Source organism: Triturus cristatus, chromosome 1_2 (assembly GCF_964204655.1).
Source record: "Triturus cristatus chromosome 1_2, aTriCri1.1, whole genome shotgun sequence".
In the NCBI taxonomy this organism is placed as follows: domain Eukaryota; kingdom Metazoa; phylum Chordata; class Amphibia; order Caudata; family Salamandridae; genus Triturus; species Triturus cristatus.
In genome coordinates this window covers 304294283-304311477 of record NC_140580.1, presented here as the reverse complement: position 1 = coordinate 304311477, position 17195 = coordinate 304294283, and the positions used below count along the sequence as shown (strand labels likewise).

At 40.0% G+C, this 17195-nt stretch overlaps 1 protein-coding gene across 3 annotated transcripts in view; it reads right to left on the bottom strand.

Moving 5' to 3' along the window:
• SPOCK2 (SPARC (osteonectin), cwcv and kazal like domains proteoglycan 2) overlaps window positions 1–17195 on the bottom strand; it is a 429775-nt gene that overhangs the window by 98110 nt on the left and 314470 nt on the right. For all 3 annotated transcript variants that reach the window (XM_085603847.1, XM_085603849.1, XM_085603850.1), the window contains exons 2-4: window positions 14838–14883; window positions 12548–12662; window positions 8270–8384 (exon numbers count right to left, since the gene is read on the bottom strand). In XM_085603847.1, coding sequence (XP_085459973.1) covers window positions 8270–8384; window positions 12548–12662; window positions 14838–14883 — 276 coding nt within the window. The remainder of the gene's footprint in view (window positions 1–8269; window positions 8385–12547; window positions 12663–14837; window positions 14884–17195) is intronic.

The following is a 17195-nucleotide window of genomic DNA, read 5'->3' as shown; positions in this document are numbered from 1 at the left end:
CAAGGAACGATTTATTAGGCACTCTATGAGGGAGAGGGAGGACAGAGAGCTCATTAAGTCTTCGGTGAGAGAATATTTAGTAATTAAGTCTACTGAGGGCATTGAACCTTACTTGTCTCTCATATGCAGGGCTCACAACAGATTTCTAATCACACGTTTTAGGCTAAAGCTTTTTCAGCACCTACTGGTGGTGCCGGCAGGCTTCACAGCGACCACAGAACAGAAAGGATCCTGCGGCTGCGATAATAGGTCTCCGCAGGATACCCTACAGTTTGTTCTGTGTTGCCCGTGTTATGCATTCCCTAGAAAATATTTCCTGAAGGGCCTTTTAAAGAAAGCCAGATTTAGGCAGGCGCGTGTTGCTCTGGCATTTTTAAAATTGGCACCAGATCCATTCACTCTTTTTAGTATTACAAACTTTTTAAGATCTGCTCTTAGATTAAGGGTTTCAAGGGACGGTTGACCTTAATGAATTACTATCTTGCCTCTCACACCTTGTTATTTTGTAATAAGTATTTTATAGTATTTCAAATTTTATTATGTTGTTTATGAATTATTTTCTTGCTCCTAAACTTGAATTTACTGAGTGATACATGTTTATTGGTTTAAAAATTAGGTAGGGCTCCTGTTTTCTGAAATTTTTTAAAGTAACAAAATATGATGGCTATGATGAAATGGTACTTAGTAAGAATTTTCCTAAAAGCTGTATACTGTAAATGTTATGTTTTTATAATATATGAATTATATCTTTAATGGTATTTTTATATGCCGAATAAAGATTTTCAATCAAAGCTGGTACAGGCACAGGCTTCTGGGCAATGTCATCCCTGTGGTAGCTGTGTGTAAATAATACCCCGTGTAGGGGGATGGTGAATGGCTCTTTATTGCGTCTCTGTGTGCCCCCTTCTGCTCCACCAAACAAGCAGATACAGTCACAGGCTTCTGGGAGATGTAGTCTCTGCGGTAGCTGTGCATAAATAAACCCCCATAGAATACATTATAGTGGCAAATTCAAAGATGGGGGGAAAAACTTTTTAGTAAAAAAAATGTATGTGCCATTTTTAACTTTATCAAGGCTTGCTGTCTTATGCACAAGAAAGACCGACTGTTATACTGTTTGCAGTTATCAAAATGTTTTACTGCAACTATATGACTTTTCCTCCAGGATACATTACTGTGTATCCAGAGAGCAGAAAAGAGCAAAATACTACACTCTCACATTGGACCAGTGTGACTTTCGTCAATCTAAGTTTAAAGCCTGGCTTACTGTTTCTAAAAGATAGATCTGAAGAAGTGTAATCTTAATCCCATCTGAAGAAAATGTAGGAGTGCACCATACTCACAAATAGTCAGCAATAAATTATACTCTGTCATGACTATTGTATTAATAGGAGTGGATATTATATATCAAAGATATTTTGTTTGAAACATGTATTTAAAATGTGTTAAATATGGTTCTGTGACAAGTTAGATATTAAGGCAACAGGAGAAGTTAACATGAAATGTTGTATAGTGAGATACTTAATTAGGATGTGTGCAACTAATGTTAATGATTATATGCATTTTTTGAATTGATGAAGTGTAGACAGATTTACATTGAAACTTTATAATTCATTGCATTTATTCGTGCTTTAAGTAGTTGTAGTTATTTTTCTTGTAGAAAAGTGCACATATTCTGTAACCCTGTGCACATTAACCCAACAAAACTAGGCCTCGAGAAGAAATTACTTCAGTTGCAGCTCATTTAGATTTGAAATGTAATTAACATTTAGCCTTCATAATGGAAGTATGTTGCTGAGATATTTCTATTGCAGGTGGATTAGCTTTATTATTTGGAATAAAGGAGTCTTGTGTTAATAGATAGCAAAGCATGAGAAGGAGGAGTCGAACGAAGGAATTGTGAAAACAAGCAAGGAGAGGAGTTCTCATGGGAAAGAAATGGCCAAGGACGAGAAGAGATAATGTGTTATCTGACTGGGAAAGGTACTGAAGGTTTTCAATTGTGCCAGAGCTATGGACATTTCTCATGGAGGAGCCACATGAGAGTGCCAAGTCGACTGCAGACGATATCATGTGCTGTGTTTATTTAGGGAGAGAGTCTATCTTGGGTTTCCTTAGGGAGCAGACCTATGCTGCTGCTTGCGTGGCTTTAAGCTCCTTGACCCATTATCTGGGTTTTCTTTTGAAGGCTCTGATGGCTGACACCTTTCTTCTTTTCTAATTTGATTACGTCCTTATTCAAAATCTTTAGCTTAGGGTTGCCCTTTTAGGTAGTGTAAGGAAAGTTATGTTACACATGCTCGTTAAAGAGAATCATCTGATACAATTTAACCTTAATTTCTTTTTTCTGGGTACCTGCGTCGTTATCTTATCGCTAGTCATTTGCTTTGTACTATATAGGGTTCATCTCTTAAGGAGATTTGGACCTACTCTGATATTTTTATATTTATATATGATTATATTGCGACTAATCTATAGTGATTTGTTTCTGAACTTATAATTAAACCTATTTAACTCAGATGAAAGAATCGAGTGGATTAATGTGTGGCCACATTGTTTACACTGTACTGAAATGATAACTAGTGATTTGATCACTTTCAACGCTCACTATACTAGAAAGATGTTAGAATGGCAATCATCAGAAGAACACAGGTAATGAAGTAATGCAGCTCTTTATTGAAGTTAGTAGCCTGCGTGGAAAGCGATGCTCATCCTAGGACAGCCAGTCATCAACTGCCTAGTTCAGAATCTCCTACTCCTAGGTGGAACGTGGAACGCACTAGGCACAGTGCTCCACACTCCATACTAGGAGAGAACTTAACATAGAGAAGATTACAACACATCCTCTCCTCTTATAAAAATAGATTAAATCAAAAAGTGAAGAAGACAAATGGAGAATAAGAATAAAGAGACTAAGGAAAGATGAGGGAGAAAGAAGGAGAGAGGAAACTAGGAGGCACATAGTGAAATACTTTTAAAATAACACAGCACAGATAATGCTTCAAAAATATATTATCATTTAAACAACTTAGAGAAGAACCCTGAGATTCAAAGAATATATACATTAAGTACATATGTAATCTTTCAGATAACTTGGAGGGTGACAACCTCTAACATGTCTCACTTCTCTTGCAACAGGAACAATTGGTTCAGCCTCATTTGAAGAGACAGGTGGGTCACCGCCCTCTTGCATTACATTGTGGGTGGAACTCCTGGCATATGAACTGCTCATGAGATCGTTGTCAGACATAGATAGGAAAATATTACTAGAACCAGTGTTTTGACATTCAGCTCTGACATTACCATTAGCACTACTTTTCTGGTACAGAGCCACACGTCTGTAATTCCACTTGTCCCCATTATCCAAAACTACACCATAAGGCAAAGTGTGTTTGACCTTGTAAGGACCTAAAAACTTTGAAAGACGTGCACCTGGTCTACCACTGCGTATTTTCACCCAATCGCCGGAGGAAATACGTTCCTCAGCTTTCTTATAGGTACGCCCTCCTTGTTGAGAAGAAAAGGAAGAAGTATCAATGGGAGTGGAATCTTTCAAAACAATGTCTTTAATCCAAGTGGGAACAAGTTTGGTATTGGGAAGTCTACCGCGCATCATTTCAAACGGCGTCTTGCCTGTGACTCCATGCACACTCGAGCGATATGCCCAAAGCATTTCAGACACTAACCAGTTGACCTCTTTCCCACAGGACATGGCCATTTGAATAGCACCTTTAATGAGACGGTTTGCCCTCTCAACCATACCATTGCCTTGTGGACTATAAAGAGAGGTGCAAATATGCTTAATGCCAAAAGAACACAAAAACTTCTGCATCTCATCAGACGTCAGCTGAGTACCATTGTCTGTTATTAATATTGATGGTATACCTTCCTCCCCGCAAATTTCCTTCAAGGTAGTAATGGTAGTTGATGTACTAATATCTTTCAAGAACTTAACTATTAGCCACTTTGTATGGACGTCAACCACTACCAAACCAAAACGTAAACTATCCTTGAGATCATTCATGGGTCCAATGAAGTCTAAGCAAATAGTATGCCATGGTTGACCTGGATCGGTTATGTGGCCCATGGAGGCTTGGATCCCCAATTTCAAACGCTTGTCACTTTCCTTACAGATCTCACACTTTACGACACAAGAATCAACATCAGTGTCCATACCAGGCCACCACCAACTCACTCTCAATCTTTTTTTTGTTCTTGTTTGGCCTAAATGCCCTTCATGAGCTAAACTGATTAGATTGTGTCTTAAGGCAACAGGTGGAATAAATAATTCTCCTCACATGATTACAACGTCACCACATACAGATAACTCATCCAGAATATTTACATAAGGTCTTATGGAGGGAGAAACTGAGCTTTCTCTCCTATTGCCTAGTAGGATTAATTGTTTGAGTTCTAACATGGAATTATCCTTTGATATTTCTCTGATCCAATCAGTTTTAGTTAGGGCTTGAGAGTCAAACACACTTAGTACATCTTGAACTGATGCAACAGCTCCTTCTCTTTGTTTCTTTAGAACAGCATTTTTATCAACAGTGTCCCAATCATGAGACAGTCTCGACAAACAGTCGGCTTGCACATTTTTCCACCCTTGAATATAAACTATATTGTAACAATACTCCTGAAGACGAGAAGCCAATCTAGATAACCTCGCCGAACACTTAGCGGTGCCACCCGGTAACAAAACCTTGATAAGAGGTTTATGGTCTGACTTAAGTGTGAATTTGGAACCCCACAAGTAAGTTCTAAGGTATTCACAACCCCAAGCAGCTGCCAACGTTTCACGTTCTATCACTGAATAATTCTTTTCGGAATTAGTCAGCGTTCTAGATGCAAATGCTACTGTTTTTTCATGACCATTGTGCAATTGAGCTAAGACAGCACCAAGACCAGTGGCACTGGCATCCACAGTGAGTACTGATTGGCGTTTAGTATCAAAAGGAGTGAGAATACCTGCTTCACAAATACTTTTTCTTATGCCTTCAAAGCATGTTTGTTGAGGTGTGCCCCAGACAAAAGTGACACCTTTCTTTAAGAGAGATCTCATAGTGACTGTTTTGGTAGAAAAATCCTTGACAAACTTTGAATAATATTCGATGAGTCCTAAGAAGGACCTCAGCTTGTGCTTGTCAGAGGGAATGGGAGCTAAACGGATAGCATCTAATAGATTTTGTTTGGGTTTTACCCCAACGTCTGAAATTTCATACCCTAAATAATCAACTTTATCAACAAACAATTTACATTTTTCACATCTGAGGGTTAAGCCAGATTCTCTGATTTTGAATAAAGCCTCTCTGAGCGTGTGATTATGTTGATCTATGGTGTGACCAAAAATAAGGATGTCATCTTGAAAGAAGACAATGTTTTTAACATCTTTAAAAAGTACATTCATCATTCTTTGAAAGATGCTGGCAGCTGAGTAAAGGCCGAACGGCATCCTGGTGCACTGAAAAATGACATCCATAGTGATAAAGGCTGTGAGTGGTTTGGATTCATCATGTAGTTTAATCTGATGATAAGCATTTTTTAAATCTAATTTTGAAAAAAATGTACCACCACTCAGGGCCAGAATCAACTCATTGATATTCGGCCGAGGAAAGGTGTCAACTACCACACTATGATTAAGGGAACTGAGATCATTGCAGAATCTAAATTTTCCATCCGATTTTTCAGTGATAACCACCGGAGAAACCCACATGGAGCTCTCCACTGGTTCAATTACCCCAGAAGTAACCATTTCTTTCAACATTTCTTTAACAGCTTCTCTGGCAATTAAGGGTGTCCTGAGCACCTTGTGTTGCATAGGGATGGCATTGGATTTTAGAATTATTTTATGTACATAACCCTTAAAACAGCCTAGTTCATCCCTAAATACATCTTTTGCTTCCTCTAAAAAATTTCCTAAAGATGGGTTTTCAATCACCATCACTTGAGTAGGAGCTCTGGGATCAACTATGATCGAGAGATCATATTGATGCATCCATCCAAGGATGGGTGGTCCATCAGTGGCAACATATACCTTACCTTGTATGGATCTGCCACTTAATTCTATGGTGGAATTCATGTATCCCAGCAGACTTATTGCTTCCCCTTGATAACCCCCAGGATTAATATCTTTGGGCAGTAGGGTAACATCCGACCATGACATATCATATATGTTTTTTGGAATGATGGTATACATGGACCCACAGTCCACCATCAATTGCACTGGTTTGCTATTAATCAAGAAATCTGCTTTAGGTCTATTCTTTCTACCTATTTGGTCATCAATACTTAAAATGTTATCAGCAGGATCATCTACACTTAAAATGTTATCAACTTGTTGAGTAGGTGTTTTAATTATACAGGATGAATCAGTGTTTTGAGGCAAGGCGTTAGAATTATCTTCTATTATGGCAACTCTCTGTTTGAAAGATTGCCTGCACATATTAGAAAAATGACCTCTGCGTCCACATTTCTTGCAAATTTTATCTATTGCTGGACATTTGCGATAATCTGCATTATGAAACGAGCTGCCACATCTATAGCATGATCTAATTCGTTGTCTACCTCTTTGTGAAAATTTACCTGACTTAAATACAGCTGCAACATCTGAATCATCTCTAGACACAACAGATACACTATCAGAATTATTTTCTTGTTTTTTGGTCAACTCACGCATACAATATTGAGATTGTTCAAGAACTTTGGCAATTTCTATTACATCTTTTAAAGAGGGAGTTTTTGCAGCCCAAAGTCGCTCCTGTGTTTTTTTGCATTTGCACTGTACTATTAATTGGTCACGAACAAGTTCGTCAGTCATTGCACCAAAGTTGCACTTTAGGGTTAGTTCACGAAGTTTCGATACAAAATCATCGACAGATTGATTTTCCTCTTGCTTATGCGTATAAAAATGATACCGGTTCATGTCAATATTGATTTCTTTGGCAAATCTTGTTTCGAGAAGTTTCTTTCCTTCCAAATAAACATCTTCAATGGCATTCCCATTAGGTAAAGTAGCAAGGGGAAGATATTTAAAAATACGTTGACCTTCCTTGCCGAGGTTGTTTAACAAGAGTGCCTTTTTCCTTGCAGCACTGAATTTGGAACCATCAAGTGCGTCTATGTAGTTTTCAAGCATGGGTAGCCAGTCTTTCCATTCAATGGATAGAGGTCCTGAAGATGCTAAGAAAATGGGAGGTGAAATAATTGGGCACTGTGATTCCATTGCTGTAATCAGGCAACTCTTTAGAGAAACACAAGGTGGGACAACTCTTAGAAGGTAGACAGAGCAATTCTATGCTAACCATACTGGGCCAAATACATTTGACATAATCACTTTTTATTCTTTTAGGTAATACGCTTTAATCTATTTTTATTTTCACCTCAGTGATGGTTAGAGTCTGTTGGCATTGTTTACTGCAGGCTACAACTGTGCTATAGGAAATAAGGATAGGTGTGTTCATATCTTCCTGAAAGGCATTTCACTGACAATACTTATCCCCACTTCAATGATTTCTTTACTGAGGTATAGTCACTTACACAGTCAATAACTGGTGTAAAGATACCTAAATGAAGTCTCCTGGAGGGACCAACTCAGTGCTTAATTAGTAAAAACAAAAGATGGAAATGCAGGAGCACAACCTCTTGTTAGGAGTGTGCTGCCGGTGCTGGTGAAAGTCATGGCAACCAAATGAATTGCTCTGTCCAGTCCATCTCAGACTTCTTTCCTCAACCACTCCACTCTTCACATCTCTGCAGTATACTGTACAGGTTAGTTTTCATTACTGAGTTCTCTCGTTATCACTTATTTCCTATCGTTCTTCTCCAAGTTCCTACTCACTTTTCTGCTTTTCTCTTGCTCAGAGTCAAAGTCTAAGGATTAAAAATATCACCAGCACCAGAAAATGGACTTGGGTTTCCACCACCAGCAGCAGTCCGTACAAATTAAACACTGCACTAACTTATTCTTGCTAGACGAAGGACACAGATAAACCCAGAGACCGAGGGTATGGATATCAATAGTAAAATATCCCACTCTATCTATGTCAGAACTGGAATATGGGAGGAAATTAGATTTCTTGACAGTAGCCACTTTTCCAGGAGGAGCCGGGCATGTGTGATGTCACTGGCTGCCACACTGCACTAGACGGACGGGACTGAGAGTCTTTGGTAGGGTAGAATGGGCTGCGCTTGTTGGAGCAGGATTGGATTGATCCAGTTTTAGTCTAATGCAAGTAAGTAATTCTAGAGGTTTGCATTTTATCCTCACCACAGAGCTGTAGGTGTGTCCATCGGTGCCGCATACAGGTGCAGGTGTGGTTGCGTGGCATGGCTTGCAGAGGTTCTCCTTGCTTCCATGAAGTTTTACGGCAGGCTGCTTGATTCTGGCCAGATGAGAACCAAAGATGAGCAGAGTATGAGAAAGAAAGGAAAAAAGAGAGCCAGAGTGAGAGAAATTGAGTCACAAAGCAAGAGGGAAAGAAGAAGGGAATAGAAAATAAGAGGAAGACATAAAAACACAATAATGACGAGACCAAATGGAAATATGAGAAAAATGAAAACAGAGCGTAAGAAGGGAAAAATCAAAATCATAATGAAAGTAAGTTAAAGCCAAAGGTTAAGCGCAGGTGCAAAAAGAGAAGGAGAAGAGGGGGAAAAAGCAAGGAGGAATGATTATATGAGCAAAATGGAGAAACAATTGGGAACGGAAAGAAAAGTAGTCATAAGAGAAATATAATCTAATTGCAATACAGTCAAACTTGAATGTGATCATTTTTGCACCTGGAAAGGATACTTTTGTTGTCATCATCAAGCCCCATTTCTACTTAATAAATGGTATAGTCATGAAAGCTAACTTAAACACAACTTCTCCATGATAAACTGGAACAGAAATAAATTACAGCAACCAGGAACAAAACAGAAAGCTTATCTACCTGTGATGTATAGGACCAATGGCAGTCTTGAGCTGAATGGTGTAATGGCTGAGTCAAGCAAAATGGAGGCAAATGTGATAGGACCTACATATAAACATGGCCAAAATGGAGCAGAAAGGGGTGAAGGCCAAAACAGGAAAACAGTGACGGCTGACTGGAGCAGAAAGATAGCATATTTGATTTGAGAAGAATGGGGTGAGTGTTGACAAGAGTATAAAGAGTGTGAAGGGGGACTGGAGTAGTCAGAAATAATGGCTGACTGGAGCATAATGGGAACATGTTTGATTCCAGCAGACTAATTGATGACAGACTGGAGGAGACTGGGATTATGGCTGATTGTAGCAGAATAAACGATGGCAGACTGGAGGAAAGCGGGGTGGTGGCTGACTCGATCAGAACAGGGCGTCTGAATACTGCAGAAACAGTCTGATGCACATTAGGGCAATTCCTAACTGCTCCATATAGGGGAGACACCTGACGGAAGCACAAAGGCTGATGGCTGGCTGGAGTAGACTGGTGATGAAATGCTGAAGAATCATCTTAAACTAAACCTTTCTCGATTGGAAATATTTACCTATGGATCATTGCAAAATTAAACACATCTATCTAGTTTCTGGAGATGGGACTGCTTCAAGCCACGTCGATTGAGATGAAAACCCTTAGTGTGATCATGAATCCCAAGCTCTCGCTCGAACTCTAAATCAACAGTGTGTCCAGAGTGCGTTCTACACAATGAGTACACTGCAGATTATCTTCATTTAATTAGGCCTGTGTCAAAGGATACATTGGACTCTACATCTACAGACACTTCATTGTAAATCATATACACCATACCCAGCTAGGTCCTACTGATCAGGCGGGAACCCAATACCCCTGCACTCAGGGCTCTATAATGACTATCTTTCCGAAGAAAAATCCCCTTCTTGGACTTCTGCATTGCACACCGGGCAGTCCAGGGGACAGGACCAATCATTTTACAATCTGACTCCAGACTGTATATTCAAGAAGGAGAAATCTTAAATCGTGTATGACTTCCCACCTGATAATTATCCCTCTGATTAAATGACTACATAAGATCGCTTTCCCTGTATAGACTTGCAAGTTGTGGAAGATGCCTCCCAAAGAGAATAAGAATGCTAATCAGCTTTAGTAATCTCAGAAAAGAAATAGCAATTTGAATATTCCCTAAATCATTACCCAAGTGTCTGTCAGACAAGTTTGTAAATGCAGTGTGTGACGGATCCACCATGTTCTCTTCACTTGATGCTTCATGAGCATAACTCTCCTATATGCAGCTATGCCATTTATGGACCACATTCTCAGGGCCATACACACCACACCAAAAGACACCGTTAATAAATTACACTCTCGTCAATGTCCTTCTCTAACTATAAACATCAAACGTAGCCTGGATAAAAAGAATAACATATTCTCAACCTATTTTGTTGGTCTTTCACCTTCAGGTAACTGCACACAAAATAATGTTTAACTTAAATAAAAAAAGAAATGCAAGTGAAATTAATCAGTGAGAAATTGACCATTTTAGTCTCTGAAACTTCTGTTGGTTAATGCAATCACTGCAGATGTCTGTGTAACTAGATAGCCATCAAATAGAATCCTGGATGGTGCAGTGAGGAATAGTATATTTCTAGTGATATGAGTGATACAAGGTCCCAGCCAGTGACAGAAAGCACTTTGAACATTTAAGTAATTATTTAAAATGTGTGCTACACACAGCATAGGATGAACTACCAGAAAATGCACAAAATAGGTTTAAGATTTTAAAAAAGTGCTTTTAAAACATAGATTGATAGCAATATGCAGAATGTATCTAGTGCAAACCATTTTCATAATTGTCAATTAAAAGCACACACTCCAGAATCAGCTGAAAACTCTATTACAAGATCTGTCAAAAACACGAAATCTTTCTCATTAAAAAGGCTCAAGTATCCCCATCAATTAAAGCTAATACCAGCTTCCAAGCAGCCTTTACCCTTGATGATCAACCAGTTGCACACATTTACATTTCTTGCAGACATCAGGCCCCCTGGAAAGAAGGCTTGTTTCTTGTTCAGATGTCTATTCCTTCTTCGATTACACAGCACAGGAGACTCCCTCCATTCCACTTCAGCTGAGGCACTAAACTGTCCAACTTAACCGTGCCAGGAAGCATTTAACAAACAAGCATTGTCAATGCAATAGGTCTTGCTTTTATGAGAGTTTGAGTGAGTTATTGGCATTGTAAATAACAATGCCTTTAATCGATTTGTTGTTTTTAAAACAGATAAATGAAAAGCATTGACATTTACAATGTCAATAGCTTAAACTCTCGCAAATGTGAGACCTATTGCATTGCAAATGCGTGCTATAAAACGTTTAAAAAGCATTTGGAGAGAGCGTGTCCTGCGTGCAACAACAGACAGGACAAAGCTATTTGAGAAAATAGTGCTCGGAGGCTGTAATTAAAGCCTACTGAGCAACAATAGACGTAACAGGGGGGTCACCATGGGAGGCTACAAAATGAGACAAGGTGGTATCAAGGGGGACAACTAAGCTTTTTGACCAATCAGCAACCACAGTTTACAGTGGACAATGACACAAGACAATGAAAAATGTGGCGGAGAGTGGGAGGAGCTTCAAGTCCCTACTTCAATACAGCATGCCTCGCAGAGCAGCGCATGCTCTGCCCAGACTCGACCTAAAAAGTAGGGGAACTGTTTTCCTTATATTAGAAAGCATGCACAGGTTGTGCCCCATAGATCCTGCCCTATTCAACCTCCGTGCCAACGGGTGGGCAAGATGCAAAATGCTCTAATACAATAGAATGACTATACCTGAGTTGCGTTAATGCAAAAGTGGAGCAAAATACGATGATGATTAATGTGTTTTGTCAAACAATACATCTTTTCCAAAGCACCACATTCGATTTGAGGCATTTGTATTTTAACAAGTGTAAAAATATATTTTGTGTCAAACATATAAAGGTAACAAAAACTACTTAGGTAAACTATTAGTAAACAAAAAGAAGTTATTCTTTCCTGAAAGAAATTAAGAAACACTGAATCCCGAAATCCCATCAACCAAGTAATCTAGAAAATAAGAAGGCCACTAACTTAATGAAGCACAACAACGCCATGTCTAAACTGCAACCGGAAGTGATGGCGAGTGACTTGAGCAGTATCTAGTACTGGATAGATAAATGGAACAAAAAGGCGCTAGGACCATGCGACACCAATGTGTGGTGGCGCTCCCGAGCATAAACACCCTTTCAGTGTACCCTCTCACCATCCACTCTGTGGACAATGGGTGCAACAAGGTACCCCTGACCTGCGGGAAGCCAGGACCTGTCTTTGACAGAGGGTAGGAACCCCTCATCCCTCTAAAGAGACTTGAAGGAAAGTAAAATGTAGATGGTGTGGAGGGTGGTGGTGAAGGATGGGCGTGTAATGTTGGCAGGACCCAAAGGGGCCTAGTGCAATTCATGGATCTTGTATATACAATTACATATGCACTGAAGACACAATGTAAATATAAACTTAACAGTTTCATGTTACAACTGATGTTTTGTATCCTCGAAAATGTGCAGCCAATTGGTTTTCTTTGATGGCTCTTACCTGTGCTCCAGCTTCTTGCGGCTAATGCACATGGCTCTTTGGTAGCCATGGGCAATGCAGATTTTATGCCGGCTACATTTCACCTTCTGGCAGGGGTCCTTTGTGGTGTCCAAAGCTAAATAGAGCACATTGGTAGTTAAATATACTTGCGAGTAATGTCTCCAGAATACTACAATGAAATGGTGACAAGCACAGATATATCACTCAGAACCATTTATTGATTTATTTGGTATTTTTAACAAGTGCTGTACATTGCCTTTCAGTAATTCCAGCACGCTGAGGTCTTGACAGAGATTACCGAGTGATAAGTGGAAAAGGCGTGTGTCCCAGTTGGGAATGAGTGATCCTATTCCCACATTTCCCCTCATGGCATGTGTGGCGAGTAAGAGACTAGCCTCATTCCATTATCAATTGGTTTCACTGATCGAGCTGTTTTGCGTGCAAAAAGTTTTGTCTAACATGAATATCTTGGCCTGAATATCGTTGACAAACATCACTTTCTATTTTCTATTACTAACCCCAATAGGGGCCATAGTTTGGTAACTGTTATTAGGCCACAATATCTTTATGGCACAACAATTAGACTATGATATTCCTGCCCCATGACACTACTTCATGATATACGCTACTTCATCAAATGTGTGGGGCCATCATTGTATCTGTCAAAAACGCTTGAATATGCATTGCTTAGTACACTAAGTTAATATGTCGATAGACGCTCCATTGCTTCAGTTTGTCCATTTACACTTCAATGTCCTTGGAAGTATATTTGGAAGCTAGGACAAGCTAAAAGTCTTTTCCAGGCTAGACAATGAGTGATGCTGACTCTCCTTCCAGGGAGTGGTTCATCTGTTGCTGCTTGTGGGGCTAACCTGGCATGCCTTTTAGGTAAGGCACTTGGAATCTGCCTGAATTTTTTTGCCTTAAACTGGTCTTGTTTAAGACATTATGTGGAGTGTACAGTCCAGAACGCAGAGAATGTTCTTAGAGAGAATTCTTAATGTGACTGAAAGAGTAGAGTGACAGAACTAAGAAGAGATCATTCGTTAGAGATAGTATGATAGGCAAAGGTTCAGAACTTCTGCAGGCATTGCCTCTCTTTGCTTGAGTCTAGCTTTCCTGACAAACTCCCAAGTCAAAGAGAAATAAAGTCTAGATTATGAATGCGAGAAACCCCATTTGCTTCATGCAACCCCCACTGACATTTTGGTGTGGCTCTTCCTGCTTTTAGGATCTTTACTTAGAACTTACATCAGTATTTTAACCTAAATCCCAACATGACTCTAATGAGCTAGACCAAATGTTCATGAGGTTACAGGCACAATTCCCTCTATTTGACTCGTCCGCCATTTTGTGCTGCGACCCCAGTGTGTGTAGCACAATGGGTCCACATGCTATTCTGTGATGTAACCGTCTTAAAATAACTAGGAGTCATTATTAAGATCTGTTTAGTGGCAGCTCAACCAATTTTTAAGGGGAAAGAGATACAAACCGAAACCTCTAAATCTGAATTATCCATTTTGACATCACTTGGGAGAGATGGCATGTTTATGGGCAATGCCACTGCCAATCAAAGAGAGAATTTATTTATTTAATTCAAAAACTCAATGTTCCTGATTCTGTGGTCGTTTTCTGTCATTGAGGAAGACATTGTCTTCCTCGCTCATGACAGCCATGCCTTCCATAATCTCTTGAACAGGAAAAATTACAGAACCTGGACTATTGGCAAAGGGTTTCTGAAGGCCAAGTACAGCTGAGGCTATGATGTCAGAAACCAAGGTGGTCTGCCACCTCTAAATGGGAAGGGAGAACTGCAAGGTGGACAGGCGGACATTTGACGATTTTTGGTTGATGTCTGCTTGCACCAACAGGTATAAATCTTTGTCCAGACTTCTTGCTTGTTAAACCAACAGCATTCTCTCGGCCAGTCAGACCACGGTTTTATGACAAAACGAATTCTCTTTCACTAAACAAAACCTCATTTTTAACAGGGAAGCCTGAATATTTTAAAAAGGAATGATTGCCAACAGGGCATATCTAGTGGCAATCTGTTCATAATTAACTTAGTGGAGAGGTCTAATAATCATTTAGAAGGCATGTTTTGAGTTGTGCCCAAAACCCAGGTTCCTCATTGTAACTGTGACAACCAATAGCAGCCTGTCACAGAATACTTTAAAGTAAAAAGGATAATATGTGCATGTACATCCCCACTCATAGAATATCTAACACTGGAATGAACCTTAGGGAATTTCACTTTGATTAAAAACAGCGACTAATCATTACGTCTTACCTTCATCTCCAGGTTGGCTATCCTCCCAGTTCTTGATATAGTCATCCTGTGCAGAAATGGGGATATGAAAGAAGGTCAGTCAATGGACAAGCATAAGTATAAAGTAGCCACATAGATGAGGTTTATTCATTTGTGAAGTGCAACATATTCCAGTAGGACATGCTTCAATTAGTATTTGCTACAACATATAAACAGAACTAACTAAAACTGAGTACTTTTAAAAAAAAAATACACCGTTCAATTTATAATACCATTTCTCAACTAACCGTAGGTTATCCAGGCCACTCAGAAATTTTAACATAAAATTTCCTCCCATAAATATTTTGTCAACCTAGAGTTGAAGGAGAAGAGGGTGGGGCTATGTTGAACAGAAGCAATCACATTAGAGACCATCTCAATTTGACATTCAATGAAGCACAGTTTAACTTTGGCACCAGAGCAATACTTACAAAATAGATACCTAAACACATTGTGCTGCAAAACGACTTCAGTTCTGATGCTACAAGTACCCAAATATGCTAGGATGGCAACGAACAGCATCAAAGCTGAATAAATAAGTGCCCATTTTTCTTTGAAAATGAAAAGTACTTGAATGCACAGCTAAATACTATAAAGAAAATTAGAAATATTTACAAGATTTCAGGTGGAATTACAAATTAGAATCCTCCTATAGGCACATTGCAGATTAATCGGAGTGCAAATCACAATCCCTACAAAATAAGCATGGGAGGGCAGTCAAACCTGTTAATGTGGTCTGCTCTCATTAACTGTGAAGTACAATGTCACAATCTGCACACCAGCAGGCTCTAATCGTAAAAACCTGAAATTGTCTATGGGACAACCTGAGGCGTTTCGCCATCACAATGGGTTTAATTCAGCAGGCTTTGTCAAATCAATCCCCATGTAAAGTGAGAGACCTGCTGTTTTTCCCACCAGATTAAATAATCAATAAAACAATCATGTTGGCTGTAATTTTAACATAATCATAATCCTGTGGTCTCAGCCGACACAAGCCCATCAAATATTCAAGGCAAAACCAAAGTATGCACTACCATCAACATTAAGGGGCTGATTACAATGTCGGGCGGAGCACTTTCGCCCGACACCGCATCGGTCATGAGACCAACCAACCGAACCATAAGGATGTGACCGAACACTGTCTGGTCGCATTACTATATTTTACAATGGGAGCATGCATTCCGTCTGTAAACTGGCCGGAATGCATGTTCCCATTGTAAAATGATAGGTGCAGTTCATCCATGCACCCCGTGTCAGGCACCTCAAGATGCCTACCACGAGGTGCAGGGATCAACAGGGTGGCACCATAGGTGCCGCCTCGGCCTCCAACTGGAGGCCGTGCACCCAAGGGGGCCCTGCTGGGTCCCCCAAAGACGCTTTAAGGCATGGTTTCCATGTCGGACCGACCGACATGGAAACCATGTCGGAAACCGTCATTTTAATCTCAAGGGTGGGCCTGACGGCATTCCGACTGGCAGACAGGCTCTCCGAGCCTGTCGGATGCCAGCCGGAATGACTGGTTGGATTAGTTTACCACCGCCTCCATTATAATGAGACAGTCGTAAACGAATCAGAGCGGCCAATTACGATGCAGCCCAAAAGGCTCCGAATGAGTGTCGGAGCCTTTTACGGTGGCATCGTAATTGGCCCCTAATTCTTTCTCAACACACAAACATTTACAGTTGCAAGACCTAAAAAGGGACCTCTGTTGGATTTGTTAGAGAATTTACCATGCATAATCCCTTCTTATTATATTTGTCAAGTTCAAAATGCACACCCGCCTACTCACAGGGTACTTTTGTGTGTCACACAATATCTGCTTTCTTCGCACAGTCACCTGGTGAAGAACCAATATGACACGGTGGCTTGGAAGGTGGGCTGGAAGCACCTGCATTGAGAGTGGGCCAACTCAACACTTGAGGCTCTAAGTAGCCGATGTCCATTACAGGGTATGAAATCACCCTAGGATTTTGCTGGCTTAGAACTCTATGCAGTCTACAACTGCTAACCAGTAGTAAGGTGCCTGTGCTCCAACATTAAAATACTTCTAATTAGTATATTAGACTTACCTATAAGTCTCTAATGTAGGGTGCAAATGTATCCAAGGGTCTGGAAGTTAAATGCCCCTAGTGGACTGCAGCACCTATTGTGCCATCCACTATAGTGGCAGTGCAAACATGGCTTCAGAAGTCTGGCTGTAACAGTGCAAAACATGCATTGCGGCATGTCAAAATAAACCCTTTTTGACGGATAAAATCCTCCCTTTTAAATATTTGTAAGTCACCCCATGTAAGCCTTGTAGCTCACTACTTTGGGTGTATGGTATTTAAAATAGCTCTC